Source organism: Hydra viridissima, unplaced genomic scaffold (genome assembly GCF_058129835.1).
Source record: "Hydra viridissima isolate aposymbiotic clone 2 unplaced genomic scaffold, HvirCarnegie_v1 scaffold_3, whole genome shotgun sequence".
Classification (NCBI taxonomy): Eukaryota; Metazoa; Cnidaria; class Hydrozoa; order Anthoathecata; family Hydridae; genus Hydra; species Hydra viridissima.
Genome location: NW_028324302.1, coordinates 11525507 through 11544323, shown reverse-complemented (window position 1 = coordinate 11544323; position 18817 = coordinate 11525507). Strand labels below are relative to the sequence as shown.

The 18817-nt window shown below is 27.8% G+C and overlaps 1 protein-coding gene and 2 pseudogenes across 1 annotated transcript in view; 2 read left to right on the top strand and 1 right to left on the bottom strand.

Moving 5' to 3' along the window:
- LOC145199212 (SR-related and CTD-associated factor 8-like) overlaps window positions 1–18817 on the bottom strand; it is a 41004-nt gene that overhangs the window by 20541 nt on the left and 1646 nt on the right. Inside the window, exons 3-10 of the mRNA XM_090083383.1 lie at window positions 17065–17148; window positions 12393–12437; window positions 5195–5263; window positions 5013–5105; window positions 4544–4810; window positions 1519–1704; window positions 911–1210; window positions 573–652 (exon numbers count right to left, since the gene is read on the bottom strand). Of these exons, the coding sequence (XP_089939509.1) occupies window positions 573–652; window positions 911–1210; window positions 1519–1704; window positions 4544–4810; window positions 5013–5105; window positions 5195–5263; window positions 12393–12437; window positions 17065–17148 (1124 nt within the window). The remainder of the gene's footprint in view (window positions 1–572; window positions 653–910; window positions 1211–1518; window positions 1705–4543; window positions 4811–5012; window positions 5106–5194; window positions 5264–12392; window positions 12438–17064; window positions 17149–18817) is intronic.
- Window positions 5859–7180, top strand: LOC149891005 (uncharacterized; annotated as a pseudogene).
- On the top strand, window positions 8771–9782 carry LOC145187020 (uncharacterized; annotated as a pseudogene).

Below are 18817 nucleotides of genomic sequence, written 5' to 3'. Positions count from 1 at the left end.
TAAATAATGTATTTTACATATACAACAACCAAATTTAAAAAACAAATAAAGTTCGAAAAAAAATAATTCCAATGGGGACATTTTAGCCTTTAAAAGTAACAGGTTTTTTAGAATTTTTGCTACTGCTCTTAAAATAATTTGGTTCCTAAGGATACACTTTTAATAATAATCTTAATTTTATTTCATATCTCTTTTTTTTTCCAGAGACCTTTATTACCTGATTAAGGGTATCTTATGCAATTATTAGAGACAAGTTGTAGTGAGTTCAGAGTTTTGACTTTTTAAGAAAATTAATTTGATCTTATCAGTGATTAAAAATATTAGTAATAAATTATATGTGAATAAAAGATAGTAGAAATAAAATATATTAGTAATAAAATATTTTTAACAATAAAATAATAATAGTAAGTAATAAAAGTAGTAACAAAATATTTTTAACAAAAAAATAGTTCCACATTGAATTTCAGGTGGTCAAAGATGGCAAAAAGATTGTGTTTAAATACAATATCATAACTTTTTAAGATTACAAGTAGTACAAAAATAATTATTGTGAAAGTGACATAAAGTAAAACCTTGAAGGATGCTCTTCTACATGATACTTTCTTGAATTTCCTCTTTTATTCTCATCATCTTTGTAGTCAAACATCAATGCCTATTACAGTTAATTAAATAGAAGATGCAAATAAAATACTGAAGAGCAAATAATGAGTTTCACACTATTGGCTTTATTTATTTCCTTTTAAATGTTTTTTCTGCAGAATGTAAAATTAAGTCAAGCATTTAAAACTATTCTCTTTATTGTTAAATAACTTTAGGTTTACTCCACTTTGTTGCAGCATAATTCTGTTACCTAACCACAAATTCATTGCTATAATCTGATATCAAGATAACTTACCTATAGATAAATTACCTGTTTGTTGGTTGTATTGTCTTCAACTGATTTAGGGACAATTAAGTTGTCATTATTACAATGTTGACGTGGATCCTTTTGAATAAAACCTTTTGCCGTTTGAATTAATTGCTGGAAATTTTCTAAAAATTGAGATTCTGCTGCCTGTTTGCTATTGGGTTGTACATTGTCTTCAGAACTCGCTAGTAATGCTAATGTGGCCTTATCTTTTTCAAGTTGAACAGTGAGATCATGTATGTGAGAAAGAATGCTCAATTGAGGATTCAAGGTTTGGTTAAGCAATGGATTTAGTTGTGCAACCTAAGTAAAAATGCATATCAATTTATTGCAATAAAATGATAAAGGAATAAAAACTATTTTTCAGTAGAAAATACTTAAAGTGAGCAATCAAACCAATAAATTCGAGTGAGCTATCAAAACAATACTCTGAGTGAGCTATCAAAACAATACTCTGAGCGAGTTATCAAAGCATTAATTCAAGTTTAACATGCTTAATCTTGTTACTTGACGTTGATAGTAGAAAGTTTCTTTTTATCCTTTTTCAAGTTTTTGTTGTAAATTTAAAATTACAGATTAGTATGAATTTTATGTCATAAAAAGTAAATTACTTGTTGTGAAAGGCTAAGAGCTGTAGAAAATTGTTGAGTTGTATTTCCAATATTTGACAAAGGATTTTGCTGGACTTGTGATTGCTGCAATTGAAACTGAAGATTTTGCTGTCTAGTAGCCAAAACTTGCATTTGTAGCTGTTGTTGCAATAATTCTTGATGCTTTTTCTGCTGTTCCAACTGAGCCTGGTGATTTACAATGCAAAAATAAACAAAATTAACTATATAAGCACATAAGGTATTTATATCAAATAAAAAGTAAACTTGTGTGTTTATATTCTTAGTTTTTACACACACACGCACACACACACACACACACAGATATATATATATATATATATATATATATATACAGTAGCGTCCAAAAGTAATTGGACAAACACTTTATTGGTTATATTTTTTCATCGAGTTTACATTTTTAAATGAAATTTTGCATAAGCATGTCAAATTATACTACAATTATGAAAAAGAAAACAAAAATCCTAATTTGGGAGTAATTACTCAAATTTTTAATAAAAGAATGGAAATGATTGGCTCAAAAGTAATTGGACAAACTAAATATGTCGTTTAAAAAAAAGCTCTTTCTCAACAAAGGATAAATTTTCAGCATTTTTTATGAAGATTTCTGTTAAATAATATACATAATGTTACATAGTGTTATATTCTGTTACATAATATATATAATCTGTGCATAATCCTAGTATTTCGTTGGAAAACCTTTTGCCACAACGACAGCATTACATCAACGTGGCATTGAATGAACCAAATTAAATAAAACATCAATTTGTATTTCCTCCCAAGTGCGCTTAATCAACTCAAACAAATCATGCTGATTAGATGGTTTCCGAACACTAATTTTTCTCTCAATATGTTCCCAAAGATGTTCGATTGGGTTCAGGTCCGGAGATTGTGATGGCCATTCCAAGATACAAACTCTCTTTTGAGCTAAAAATTCCATGACTAGCTTGGAGGTGTGTTTTGGATCGTTGTCGTGTTGGAAAGTCCAACCACGCAACATTTTGTCTTTTGCATGTGGCAGCATTATATCTTTGATTATTCTTTTATACATGTTTTGGTCCATAATGCCTTGAAATCGATAGATTGGACCTACTCCATCACAGCCAAAACATGACCAAACCATTATTGAACCACTACCATGCTTTACTGTAGGAACTTGGTACTTAACATCATTTCGAACACCTATTGGACGTTGAACATATTTAATACCATCAGGAACAAACATATTAAACTTTGACTCATCACTCGATAGTATTTTCAACCATTGGTTTGCTGTTCAATTTAGATGTTCTTTAGCGAATTTTAACCGTTCTCTACGATTTTTTGCAGAAACAAAAGGTTTTTTAACAGGTTGATGGCCAAAAAGGTTATTTTGTCTCAAGCGACGCCTTACTGTTGCATAAGAGCAAGAATTTTGATGTGACTGAGTAAATTCTCTATGAATTTCTTTAGCACTCTTGCGCGGATCTGCCTTTGACGATCTTACTACAACATTATCTCGGCGAAAAGTTGTTGATTTCGGGCGTCCTGACTTCGTTGAAACTTGGAAGTGACTCCGTTGTTGAAAAACTTTTAATGTATAACCAACTGTTGATCGCCGAATGTTCATATCTATTAACATTTGCCGCACAGTCTTACCATTATTAGATGTATGTACAATCAACTTTTTCAGTGCCTCGCTTAAATATTTATTATGTCCCATTGCAAATTATTGATAATTGAATGTTTTTATAAAAATCTGCCTTCAGAAAAAGAAGTTAAAATAGTCTAAATTATATCAACATTGTTAGAATTTAGTTTGTCCAATTACTTTTGAGCCAATCATTTACATTCTTTTAGCAAAATTTTGAGTAATTACTTTCAAAAGGGAATTTTTGTTTTGTTTTTCATAATTGTAGTATAATTTGACACACTTACGCGAAATTTCATTTTAAAATGTTAACTTAATGAGAAAATATTAAAAAAAAGGTGTTTGTCCAATTACTTTTGGACGCTACTGTGTATATATATATATATATATATATATATATATATATATATATATATATATATATATATATATATATATATATATGTCTGTGTGTGTGTGTGTGTGTGTGTGTGTGTGTGTGTGTGTGTGTGTGTGTGTGTGTGTGTGTGTGTGTGTGTGTGTGTGTGTGTGTGTGTGTGTGTGTGTGTGTGTGTGTGTGTGTGTGTGTGTGTGTGTGTGTGTGTGTGTGTGTTATTAAGAATATGTGTTAAAAAGTTACCAATAGCAAACCTGATTTTTATTAATTATAACTTGATTATATGGACATTTTCCAAAAAATTTAGTTTGACAGTTAAAAAATTTTATTTTATAAAAGTTAAAGAGCTTACAAACTCTAGTAGTTCAAACTGTTCAATATTCTATAAAAGTTAAAGAGCTTACAAACTCTAGTAGTTCAAACTGTTCAATATTTTAATTCCTTTGTGGAGCTTTTATAGTTGAGCTCATATTTTAGGGTTTTAACAGTTTTTATGATTTTACTATTTTTTTAATATGTTAATGCTAAACATTAATGCCATATAGCTAGCTAACTAATATTTAGTTGAGACTTATCACAATCAGCTCAAAACTGAAAAAAACTATTTAGCCAAATAAATAAACCTATACATCATTTAGCATGAAATAGTTATTCAGTACCAGATAGTAATTTAAAAAAAAAAAGGATTTAAAACATTTCAGTATTTAAATTAGCCACTAAATTTAAATTTGTGACTTTGTGATACTTTGTTGGTTTTATTTATATATTTTTTTCATATCATGGCTAATGAGCCATGGAAATGTGCTCTATTTTTTGTATTTTAAAGCAAAAATAAAATTAACATTTGTTAACATCTTGTAAAAAATATAAAATAGAAAACTTAAAAATGTTATTAAAAATTTTCAAAAGCCTTTCAAAGTTTTTTCAAAGTTTCTTTAAAAACATTTTAAAGAATCTAAAATCTTTAAGAGCAAAAGCAAAAAAAAAACAACAAACAATACCTTAAGCACTTTGATCTCATCTTCTTGAGACATCTGTACACCTGCCTTGCATACATCATTATCATCTTCAACTTCAAAAGGATCATTAAAGTGTACACTTTCATCAATGAGGGATTGATTATGAGCAGCTTTTGCATTTTTATGCCTCTGAACAGCAGCAGCTAATACTTTAGATGGTGTAGAAGCCATGTCAATAAGTGGTGATATGACCTCTGGGGAGTATATAGTATTTTTTTGCCAAAGGTTTAATACTCGTACAACTTTAGGCTAAATAACAAACAAACATATAATAGTATATTTATACTGCACTTTTTCACTATAGTTGTTCTTTTTTCCTCATATTTTGCTTTAGCTTTATCTGTTATTTACTTGTTGTTTTTATTTAGCTTTTGAATAATTCTTAATCATAGGTTAAACATGAAATTAAATTAGGTCAAAATGAAACTTTGAAAAATTAACCACAAAATACCTTATCCTCCTGAGGGCATTGAAATATGTTTTGGAACAAAAATTTAAGGTTCTTTTGAAACCGTGGACCAAATAAATCTTTATCAGGACCAAACTAAATCAAACAGATCAATTTTGTTAATCAGCCAATGATTCCTTATAAATAGGAAAGGAAGTAAGATGGTGATAAAATATGGAAAGTACCTGGTGTCTTGATTGTCGAATGATTGAATCAAGGACATAAAGTGCTGCAACTTTATATTCTGATCGACACTAAAACAAATGAAAACAAAATTGTGATAAAACTAGAAGTTAACTTTGTTAAAAAGATAACAAACTGATAAAGATGTTACAAATTATGAATTTAACTTCAATTTAGTAAGAAATCACTCATCAAAACCTCTTTTGTTAAACTTAATTTTATTAAACCATTTTTTATTAATTCTTTTTCACCTAATATTATCCAACAATTTACTGTGGGATATGAAATAAAATCTATTGTAATTGCAGAACTTTTCATTAATTGCTTTATGGCATTACAAGACACCTTCCTGAAACTTTATTTTTTCTATTAAATTTTTTTGAGATATTTTGACTCTTATTGATTTTAAAACCACTTAAAGATTTTAGTAAATTAAGGACATCATGAAAGTTTTATCATCTAATTTCAATCGATTCCTAAGATATAGCTATTTTAAGTTTGCCTCCAACCAACAAAAATCCGCCATTATTAAAAATTGTTTTGGTTCTAGTTTCTGTTATATGTGTGTTGGAAAGCTGAAAATTTTTACCCTTACATATGTTGAGCCTGCAAATCCAATGAAACAACTTGAAATATTTAAAAATGAACATATCACCTAAAATTTAAATGTTTACCACAATTTTACTGGGGCGAGACCAACCACAAAAATACTGCTGTAGCTTGATTTTTTTATTTTTTTAAAGAATTTTTCCTGAATAGTTAAGTTATAGTTATTACAAAGAATTGGAGAGTGGTCTTTTCTAAAACAGAAATAAAAACATGATCAAATCTACTTAAATTTAGGGCTTAAAACAGGTAATTTGATAAATTAAACGAGAAAAAAAAGGTGTAATTATTGTTTCTCACATTAATCACCTAACTTCACATTTATATATTGCTAAATACCTCGCTATTTGAAGGAACTAAAAAATAATTTAGGTCACAATGAATGTATTATACAGGCAGATTTTGCAGAGAACTATCAATTTTTTATGCAGGATGAAATACAAAGTTATCATTGGAATAAATAACAATGTACACTACATCCTGTTGTTATATATTTAAAGGAAATTTCTAAAACAAATATTCAGCATAAGTCAATCTATTTTTTAAATGATGACAATGATCATGATACATACATTGTGTATGAATTTCAAAAGAAAATTGTCGAGTACATTAAAGAATATTTACTTGGTATCAATAAAATTTATTATTTTTCTGATGGATGTTCTGCTCATTATAAAAACTATAAAAACTTTACAAATCTATGTAACCATAAGGAAGATTTCAAGATTACAGTTGAATGGGTGTTTTTTGCAACCAGCCATGGAAAATCCACTTGTGATGGCATAGGTGGTACTGTTAAAAGAATAACAGCAAAAGCAAGTTCGCAAAGATCATTAGAAAACCAAATATTGACAGTTGATGATATGCTTGAGTTATGCATCACCAATATAAACATAGTCATTTTTTATAAAATTACCAAAGAAACAGTTAATTCAAGGAGACAGCAACTAAAGGAGCAATTTGAAACAGGAAAAACTGTTCCAGGTACCAGAAGTTATCATCATTACATACCCATTTCCAAATTTGAAATAAGTTTTAAAAGAACAAGCGAACATCAATGTATTGACAGATTTATACTGTCAAAAGCAGTAATGTCTGATGTTGCAATTGTACTAAATCTAAATGATTTTGTTGCATGCAAGTACGATTCCTTTTGGTGGATAGGCATGGTTACAGAGATAGATATTACTACAAATGATATTCAAATTAAGTTTATACACCCTCACAGTCCTTCTCAAAACTTCATATGGCCACAGATGGATGATATCTGTTGGGTACCATTGTCAAGTTTAATTGCAGTAATCAAAGTCCCAACAACAAAATTAGGGCGAACATATAACATTGATGTGAATGATTATAACACTCTAATTAATAAATTTTAATTTTTTTGAGTTTTTAATTTTTAAATTTTGTATATTACTTGTTTCTTGAACTTCTTTCCAAGTGCTCTATTTGTTTTGGAGCCTTTTTTTTTTTAAGTTTATTTGTATTAGTTTGATAAATACGAAACTAATGTTTTATTTCTGTTTTAAGTCTGCAATCTGGTTCTTTGTAATAACTCCAACTAAACTATTTAACACAACCTCTGAAAAAAACAACTAAATTTGCGATATACATTTGCATTTATATAATCTCCCCCTTTGAAACAGTAATTTTTAGGATCAGATTCTATAAAATTACAAAGAAAACAGAAATAGCTTGTCAACAACTAAAAGAACAGTTTGATGTTACCAAAACAGTTTCAATTACAAAACTGTCAAATTACACCTTTTTTTTCTTGTTTAATTTATCAAAATACCTGTTTTTAAGCACTAAATTTAAGTAGATTTGATCATGTTTTTATTTCTGTTTTAGAAAAGACCACTCTCCAATTCTTTGTAATAACTATAACTTAACTATTCAGGAAAAATTCTTTAAAAAAAAAAAAAATCAAGCTACAGCAGCATTTTTGTGATTGGACTCGCCCCAGTAAAATTGTGGTAAATATTTAAATTTTAGGTGTTATGTTCATTTTTAAATATTTCAAGTTGTTTCATTGGATTTGTGGGCCCAAAATATGTAAAGGTAAAAATTTTCAGCTTTCCAACACACATATAACAGAAACTAGAACCAAAACCATTTTTAAAAATGGCGGATTTTTGTTGGTTGGAGGCAAACTTAAAATAGCTATATCTTAGGAACGATTGAAATTAGATGATAAAATTTTCAGGATGTTCATAATTTACTAAAATCTTTAAGTGGTTTAAAAATCAGCAAAATCTGAGACTTAGGATTGCATTTTCAAAAAAAATTGGATGTTTTCACATGGAATTACCCAAATATATGTATATATGTAAATGTATGCATGTGTATATACATATACATATATATACATATATATATACATATATATACATATATATATACATATATATATATATATATATATATATATATATATATATATATATATATATATATATATATATATATATATATATATATATATATATATATAGTAAGGGTGTGTCAATTTTTAAGGTAAAATGAACTTTTCAAATTTCAAAAAAAGAGTACTGAAAAAATATAACTTAGCCATTTTTTAAATAAAGTGATATTTTCAAAAATGAAATCATTTTAGTGCAAGCTTGGTAAATTTAGCTTCTAAATTCACATATTTTGGTTATTAACAATAATTTGTAAGCTCTCATTTTTTTCTTTGAAAAGTACTTAATACATCATAATCAGACCAAAAGGAAAGTTCCGGAAACATTTTGACATTAAAAATATCAGAAAGACCAAGGAATGCATTATCTATTAAAAGGAGCATTCTTGTAGGAAAGTGGAAAAGAACTTTAAGTATCTGAGCTTCCAACAGCTAGAGATTTGCTAAGATAAGGTAGATCATCTAGTAACTGATATATTACCCACTTTACTTGGCCAATGGTTGAAAGCAAATGCACTTTTTAAATACCATGTTGTTATTTGTGAAAATGAATCTTTATCTCTTGCCACATATTGAGCAAGTTTAAAACTCTTAGTTCTATACATTTTAGTTTAAATACAGATTAAAAATTCAAAGAATTTATTTTATTTTTCAGGATTATGTGTATAATGAAAATGTTCAAACAATTTATATAAACAGCTGCTCTTCATCATTTAAAGATGACAGTGGTCAGAAAAAAGTCCAAGTTGATAATCAAACTCAATGCAAACCTTCTCTGAATCAAACATGTTCAATTTATAATACTATGAGTATTAAAAATATTGCTAGGATGAGACACCAAACAAGTTTAAATGAAGCTGCTGAAATAGCTACAGCAGTTATGATAGATGCAAAGATTATAAGCAAGAGTGATTGTTATCTTATTATAGATCATAACAAGGTAAAAAGGGCTGAGGAAAAATTGGAAAAAGAATTAGACAATCAGTTTGAGGTAGACCTAGAAAAAAACATGTCTTTTTTGACAGGAGAGTAGATGCCACAAAAATGTATAAGGTAAATAAAAGAAATTTTCCTAGTCTGTTTAAAGAAGAACATTACTCTGTTGTGAAAGACCCTGGTTGTAATTATCTTTTTCATTTTGTTCCAGATATGACCAATAATAAAAAAAAGCTGAGGTTACTGCAGATCACTTAGATGACTGGTTAAACAGTAAAAATCAAAATCAAAATCTTATGGCTATTGGAGGAGATAGCACAAGTGTCAATGCTGGTTGGGCAGGCAAACTCATACAATGGGTAGAAAAAAAATTAAATAGAAGATTAGTCTGGATTGTTTGTGATCTACAAACTGGTGAATTAGGGTTAAGACATTTAATTGAGTGTTTAGATGGTATAATGCTTTCTCATTATAAATGGTCTGGACCACTTGGAAAAATGCTTGACACAGCAACTGAGATTGAAATCAATACCAACTTTGTTAAAATAAATTTTGCTCTTCCTTTGATTTATCTCACTCAGAAGATTGTTAAGGATTTAAGCACTGACCAAACTTACCCTTAACAGGTTAGCAATGCTGGAATTCGGACCAGTCTGTCACAGTAGATGGCTAACAACAGCTCTTCAATTTTGTAGATTTTGGGGTCTAATCAATCTTACTGGTACAAATCTAGAGAATTTTTAAATAATTGTGAATTTTATTCTTAGTTTTTATATACCTAACTATCCTATTGATCGTCCTATTGTTAAGCCAACAATTAGACGATCAGCATGGTATGCATGTTCTGAAGCAATTTTACAACTCATGCTTTGCAGCAAAAATGCAGTAGAAAGAAAAGAAGCTGTAAACAGAATGCTTAACATACCAGGAGTAGGAGATGAGGTAACTCAAGTTGTAGATAGTAGTCTTAGAGTACTATCTACAAGAAGAACACCAGAAATAAATCCTAATGCTAAACTGCTATCAGACCTTATAACATGGAATTTTAGTGTAACTGAGCTTCCACTTACCTGCATTCTTATCTCTGCCACAATCAAAGAGTTTGTGAACGATCCTATAAAAGTTCCTCACTGGACTTCTCATACACAGTCAGTTGAAAGATGTGTCAAATAGGTAACTGAAGCTGCAAGCCATGTTTACACATATGAGCAAAGGGAATCATACATATGTGCTCAGCTTGTAAGCAAAATAGAAGCAAAAAAGATATGGCAACCCTCATAAAACTGTAAAGGGAAGTAGATAAAGACTTGGATAAATGTTTAAGTAGCTGAAAAACTTCCACCTTTATTGTTTTACATATTTTTTAATTTTTTTACTCTTTTCTTACGCCTAAGCTACTCTATTAACAAATTTAAATATGACTAACATCTAAAACAACCAAAAATGTGAAATATTGAAATCAAAATATTTACTTATTGGAATTTAGTTTTGAAATTTAACTAATCATAAAACTACATTTTTTTTCACTACTCTTTTGTAATATTTGAAAAAAAAAATTTGATACACCCTGATATATATATATATATATATATATATATATATATATATATTATATATATATATATATATATATATATGTGTGTGTGTGTGTGTGTGTGTGTGTGTGTGTGTGTGTGTGTGTGTATGTGTGTGTGTGTGTGTATGTATATATGTTTATGTATATGTATATATGTACTGTGAATAACTTTTAGCCCACTAGGAATTGATTCATACAAATTTGTAATGAAATTTTGTGCCCACTCTTTTCTTAACAGAAACATTCTTCAACATTTCTGGGGTTACATTTGTTATCATATATTCTTATTCCAAATGGTATTGCATGATGTCTTAAATTTTTACATATGTTCTTCTGTCAGTTTGCCATCAATTCTGATTAAATCACCTACTCCAGATGTTGAAATACAACCCATAATAGAACAGAACCTCCCTCATGCTTGATTGTTGGATTTAGGCAATCAGGGCAATAAGCCTCTCTAAGCCTTCTTCTTACATACTGCTGTCCTCTGGTACCAAACAATTCAAGCTTTGATTCATCTGTGTATAGTACACAGTTTAACATTTCTTTCGTCTGATGATTATGCTGTGTTGCATATTTAAGTTTTTTCTTTATTTCCATAACATAAAAAATACTTTCAAACTGCAACACACCCTCTTAACCCTACTTTTAGCAAATGTTGTTGAATGCAAGATGAGGAAATGTTGGTACCAGTTGCAGCTTGAATGTCTTGGGCCAGTTCACTGGAGGTTTTTTTTCCAATTTCGCAGAGACACATTTTTTAAATACTTAGTTATACTTTGAAAGCTTTGGAAGTCTTCCACATCAAGTTTTTATAAAATTCTCTAATGGATGTCCTTGAATATTTTGTTTTTTGGACAATTAGTCCTTGATAGCCTTCTTCATGAAAGACGTTAATTTTTTTTTGTTCCAGAAAACGCTCTGTTCTTAGAAAAATGAAAAATAATATCAAGCACACAATATCTGTGAAATGTCTTCTTAAATTGTACTATCATCTTATATGAAATCTTCACAACAATTAATAAACAAAAATGAAAGAGCAAACTAAAAACAAACGAGCTGATACAAATTGGTTCAGATCAACATATAAAGAAAATCAGCATGTTAGATATCTAAATACAACAAAGTATTTAAAATTTTGATAAAGATTGCTTTTGTTTGTTAAAATAGTGTTTTGTATTATTTGAAACATTACATTGTTATATATATATATATATATATATATATATATATATATATATATATATATATATATATATATATATATATATATATATATATATATATATATATATATATATATATATATATATATATATATATATATAATTGCAGTGTGATTAGTTGTTTTACTTTTAAACTGATTTGCTCAAATAGAAAATATCTTAAAAAAGTTTGTGTTTAAAGTAATAAAATGTATTTGAAAAAAGTTCTTTGCATTATTAAACATTTTTTTAATGTGTACAAAAAAATCATTTCTTTTTATCTTGATAAAATACATGAATATGTTATCTTTATTGAAGAAATAAAATGATATTGAATTAATATAAACTATGATTGATTTCTTTTACAAACAGTTTTATGGACATGAAAGTTTGATTTGATTGCATATGAAGTTTATAATTGCATGTCAAAGCATAAAATCTAATAACTGTACCTTCTGAAGAAACTTTTCCACACTATGTACTATATGCTTGTAGTGCTAGAAAAAAATTGAACATACATTTAATTGAATGCTTCTATGACTATGAAAGTGAAATTTAATTTAAAAAATTTTTTCAACCACTTATTTAACAATTGAAGTGCTCAACATTTTAAGCTGAGTATTTTAATGATAACATAATTGGTTAAAAGGGAGAATATTTTGAGGAGTGAGATATTTTTCTTTACTTTACCAGTAGAGAAATTAAGTTCTGTATGTTTGAGCTTGGTAATTTAAAAATGATTAGATTTTTTAATCCTGCATTACTTAAGTGCCAACTTTAATTTTATAGTTTATAGCATTTCCTTTACTAAATTTAACATTTTTTTCCTACAATAGTCTCATTAAAACAAGAAAAAAGATTGCTGTGGAAAGCAATCAACAAAACAGAATTACAAACTTTTATGCCTTTAAAATTGGTCTTAAAAATCTGAAAACTACTATGATGACTTTATTGGTATAAATAGAAACAATAAATAGATATATATAAATAAACACTTATCAATATCATCCAAGTAAGCACTAGAGCTTCACTGCTCATATTACCCAGTGAGTATATGAAGTATTGGATTGTTTAGATCAATTTACCATTCTGAAAAATACACTCCTCATTAGGGTGATGCAAAATTTTTAGGTTCAAAACTTTAGTTGTCCTCAAGCTTGCCCTTGTTCTATATGTTAATAGTAATTATTTTCCAAAATTTGAATCAAATCGGATAATATTTAGGGGTTGCCATGTTTTGTCACATTTTGGAATGAGGTTAAAAAAGTAAAAAAAATTTATTTTATTAACTATTTATTATCAATTACTTATTATTATGTGGTGGATTGTGGATGTTTAATGTTAAACAAATAATAATATAGTACTGTACTACTATATAATTACACTGGGCAATAATAGATCAATCATTTTCATCATCCAACAGTCATCTTCATCAGGGTAGACTATGATACAACTGGAAATTTCTTCCAGTGAAGATCAACCAATCGAAGAAGAAACTGCTTTTGGTTTTCATCTTTCGTAACGCTTTTGTTGAGGGATGTTATAAGTGCTATGCCTCGTTCCGCGCAATTGTTACCTTCATTTGACAAACCTTTGCTTCATTTCAAGATATGTTGAATCCATTTCCCACTCTGAAGATTCTTTCATTAAAAATGATTCAGCTTTCTCTTTGCCATTCTTCAAAATTAGATAGAAAAGTTCTGTGGTGCGTTGTGTAAAGAAGGAAGACAATGTAGTGTGACAATTGAATGTAGCAGCATCAAGCCTTTTGAGAGATATCTGTTTTGGCTGTTGTTTCAAGTTGTTTGCCATATCTCTCTTGGTGTTGTTGTCAACACAAGAATCAAAGAAAGCCAGTCCTATAAGATATTCAGAAAAGTACCACAGATGGCGATGAAAAGCTTTTGCTGCATTAATTTCAATTGTACGATTTGGATATTTTTGAATTTGTTGAAGAAGCTTGGCATCATTGAATGGTGCTCATTCAGCTAACGGAGCTTCATTCCAAAACTGTCCGTATATAAATGCCACAAAGAGACTTGTCTGTTATTCCTTTCTTATCCTTTGCAGTAATAACAAATTGATCCTGAAACAAATATATCTTCGTACAATATATAGATTTTGCCATCCAACGTGCATTGTGTGTTGCACCTGGTGCCCGAAACTTTACATTCAACTCCGATGTTGCAGTTGATCCTCCAAGAAAAATAAAGCACAAATTCAAGAGTTCTAAGTAATCATCCCTGGGTTGTTGATCTTTAATTGCTTCACTATAATACACAACCATTTCTTCATGGAGTTTGAGAAAAAAAAATCAAAGTTATACAATTCTTAATTCCCTATAGTGAACACCTCCTTGTTGATTGCTGGCCATTGCTTCTGGAAATGGTTAAAAATTCCAACTTCAGGTCCTCCACTGCTTCCAAATGCAGTCATGAAAATGGTGGAAAGCATGACTTCAAAGACATGGTGTCTGCATGCTATCCATATAAGATTAGGTCAAGATTCTGCTCTATTATTGTGCAGGCACCAATGTTAAACCCAGTGTTGGATGAAGTAGTGTCAAAAACCAGTCCCTGAACAAGATCCCATGCAAGCATCAGCCTGTTACTCACCTGTACCTCGATCAATCTTTGGAACCCTCAGCAATTTTTCCACCCCACCACCAGTCACAAGGATGGCAATTCTATTAACTTTTTTTTGGCCACCAGTGATATCAGGTAAGAGCTTTCCATCCCAATGCAGATGCAGAAGTGGATCATCAGGAAAAAAATCAACCTTGTCAGCTGTAGTCAGCGCTTCACGAACAGATCGCCTTTCTCTGCGGATTGCGCTGTACGACGATGATAAATCTTTTAGAGAGTGACCAAGAGCCTGAGCAACTGTTCCAACCACAAAGAGTGCACGGTGATCAGAAATATTAACACAATCAAGAGACGATACAACATTATTTGTTAGAACTTTCATCTTCTTTTTCGTTGAACCACTTGTGCTCAGTGTGCTGGAAGCGGAAGGAGTCTGATATTCATCATCATCCGAGGAACTTGAGCTACTTTCACTCACAATGTCAACTGCTGATGAAGAAGAAATGAGTTCTGTTTTTTCTATCAGTTTCGCTTTACTTCTTTGACGCCTCAATTCCATTTTAGTTTCTTGGACTCATTTCTGTGCCTCCCTAGTTGTTAAATTCCAATCAATTCCTGCCATGCTACAACTTAATGGATCTTCTTGCTGCTGATGTAAAAATGCTTTATCTTCATTTTTCATAATTTCTGATGCATTTTTGGTTGATATATCAAAAAGTTCTTCAAGGTCAGCATGGAAAAGTCCTTTTTTCATTTGACAGCTGTCCAATTTTGATGGTCTGTGTTTTTTCAGCAGCAGATATTAATCATAAAGTTTTTTTCACTTTCTTTCTGAATTGTCAATTCTTTGAGTTGGAATTCTTCCTCTCTCCCATATAACAAGAACTGCTTCCATTGTTTTCTCTTCTATATGATGGAAGAGCAACCTCCGAAGAACATTCCCTCTTGAAGGAAGTCTGGCAGTTGACAGAGTTTGTGTAGTTTTACCAACAAGCCACACCACAGCAGAAAATCTAGTGGTTACCATGTTATTTTCTATTCAAAGTATATTGTTATATATATATATATATATATATATATATATATATATATATATATATATATATATATATATATATATATATATATATATATATATATATATATATATATAATTAAAAAACAAATTTGCAAAATTTGAGAGAATCACAAAATTTTACCAATGGTTAATTCATCTTATAAAACATGGCAACCCCTAAAATTGATTCTTTTAGTCTAATTTTTGGTACACATGATCCTAGGTGATAAAGGAGCACAAGCAACCTTGAGGAGAATGCTTTTTGGGGACCTTTTTTTTTCTATTACAATCTGAATCACCCTACTCCTCATGTATTATCATATGCTATTTTCATTTCCTCTACCTTTATTTTCTTCAAGTATTTTTCATTCAGTAAGTTAAAATATGTACAGCTATTTTACTCAAAATTTCAAACTACAATTTTTTTTTTCATGTTTTATTCAGATTTTGGGATTTACATCTCATCGACTAGTCTAATGATAATAATAAACTAGTCTAATCACGGCTAGCAAAACAACAAGGTTAGAATCTTTTCTCTTTTTTTGTAACCATGCCATTTTATAGACCTGAATTTTATAATTGGATTACCTTTATTTTGAAATTAACTAAACTCTTTGTATATCAAACTTTGTTTAGAAAACGTTGTTCAGTCATAAGTAGGGAATCACAAGGTTATTAAACAAGTATAAAATTTGAATGGAATAAAGTACAGCAGACCTAATTGTGGCATCATTTTTGGAATAATAACTTTTTACTTATTAAACTAAATGTTAGTAAATTTGCAGCAATGCTCATATTGCAATTGAATTTAGTTCACCAGAAACTATATTAAAATAATTTTAGTATTGAAACTACACAGATGAAAGTTAAAAAAACTTGGGCTGATGGAAATTTCACAAAACTAATAAAAAGAGTGAGTGCTTAACTGCTGCTGTTAACTATTATCTGGTTAAATTATTATGCAAAAAGTTTACTGTTTTGTTAGCTTAAATAGGTGACATTTAAGAAAAGTTCAGATTAAAAGAAAAGCATTTTTGAATCTAATAAACATTCAGACAATAATAAAATGTTAATTTATTGTATAGCTAACTATTATTACCTTTACTCTTGCAACTACTAAACATGTAAACTTCCAGTATTTTTTAATTATTACTTATTGCTAGCTGATTGACTTAAGTATGCAAATGACTTCAAAACACAATGAATAAAGTTCTGACCTAAGCTGTAATTCTTCTTAGAAGAAAAAAAATTCTCCTTAGAAGGACAAAACCAAAAAAAATAGACATTATATATTTTTATATTTCTGCAACAATATATTTGATTCAAAAATATATTTCCTGTCTTTTTTTCTCTTTTTATGTTTAATTAAACTTTACTATGTTATATTTAAACACTGCTATAAAGAAGTTATAAGGGCTCGAACACTAATTAAGAATAAAATAAGTAAACTGTTTTTTCAAAACATAAACAACCACAACATACCTTTAAAGCTTTAACAGCTAATCTAGTTATTGAAGCCATCTTGGCTTTTGAAACCGGAGGTTTGCTTTCACAAATTGATGAAAGCTAAAATATAAGTTCTGTTGTAAATAAAATCAATTTTAACAGAATTCTTAAAAAGATGTAGCACTTTAAAGGTGCTATCAATAATAAATAAGAGATGAAATGATCACAAATTATAGATTTTAACTAACTTAATGGAGATGGATGTTTTTCTCTCTCCAGATATTTTTGCTTATATTTTTTTAAAAAGTACTTCTTCCAAAGTAATTTTAAACTATAAAAGTTTCCTTAAATAGGTATGAAGTCATTGCAACTTTAAACAATATAGCATAAAACATTTGATGGTGATATGATACATATTATTATTATTATTATTATTATCATTATTATTATTATTATTATTATTATTATTATTATTATTATTATTATTATTATTATTGTTATTGTTATTGTTATTGTTATTGTTATTGTTATTGTTATTGTTATTGTTATTGTATTATTATTTTTATTACTATTATTATTATTATTATTATTATTATTATTATTATTATTATTATTATTATTATTATTATTGTTATTGTTATTGTTATTGTTATTGTTATTGTTATTGTTATTGTTATTGTTATTGTTATTGTTATTGTTATTGTTATTGTTATTGTTATTACTATTATTATTATTATTATTATTATTATTATTATTATTATTATTATTATTATTATTATTATTATTATTATTATTATTATTATTATTATTATTATTATTATTATTATTATTATTATTATTATTATTATTATTATTATTATTATTATTATTATTATTATTATTATTATTATTATTATTATTATTATTATTATTATTATTATTATTATTATTATTATTATTATTATTATTATTATTATTATTATTATTATTATTATTATTATTATTATTATTATTATTATTATTATTATTATTATTATTATTATTATTATTATTATTATTATTATTATTATTATTATTATTATTATTATTATTATTATTATTATTATTATTATTATTATTATTATTATTATTATTATTATTATTATTATTATTATTATTATTATTATTATTATTATTATTATTATTATTATTATTATTATTATTATTATTATTATTATTATTATTATTATTATTATTATTATTATTATTATTATTATTATTATATTTTTGATTAACTAAACTGAATAAAATGTAGTTCGATTTGGATAATTTGTTAACACCATACAAATGTACATTTGCATAATGTATATAACAGAACATGTAGAAAAATTGACAATACTAAAACTAAAACTAAATTAGAATTAAAAATAAAAATAAAATCATTTAAGGTTGAGTAGGAACTAAGGAGCTATTGCCTGTCCAAAAAAGCCATGCATTTGAAATTACAAAAACTTTTACTTTCAAAAAGTATTTCACAACTAAGATTATTTTGTTAAACTGATTGATTGTTATCTTTAACCTCCCTTATCAATCAGAGTGATACAAAGTGTTTGATGGTAATAAATTCCAATTGTTAATTTCCTAAAAATAACTCTATTTGCAAATCACATGTCTTTGTTTTCAGTTTCATTATCTGCCATTAAACTTCATTTACTTAAAACTCTGTTTTTTACCATTTTGTAATTGTAGTTAAACATTGGAATAATTAACCTGTCGGGTTCTAGTATTTGGTAAAGTACTGAATTCTTTTGAGACTGTTATACAAAAGAAT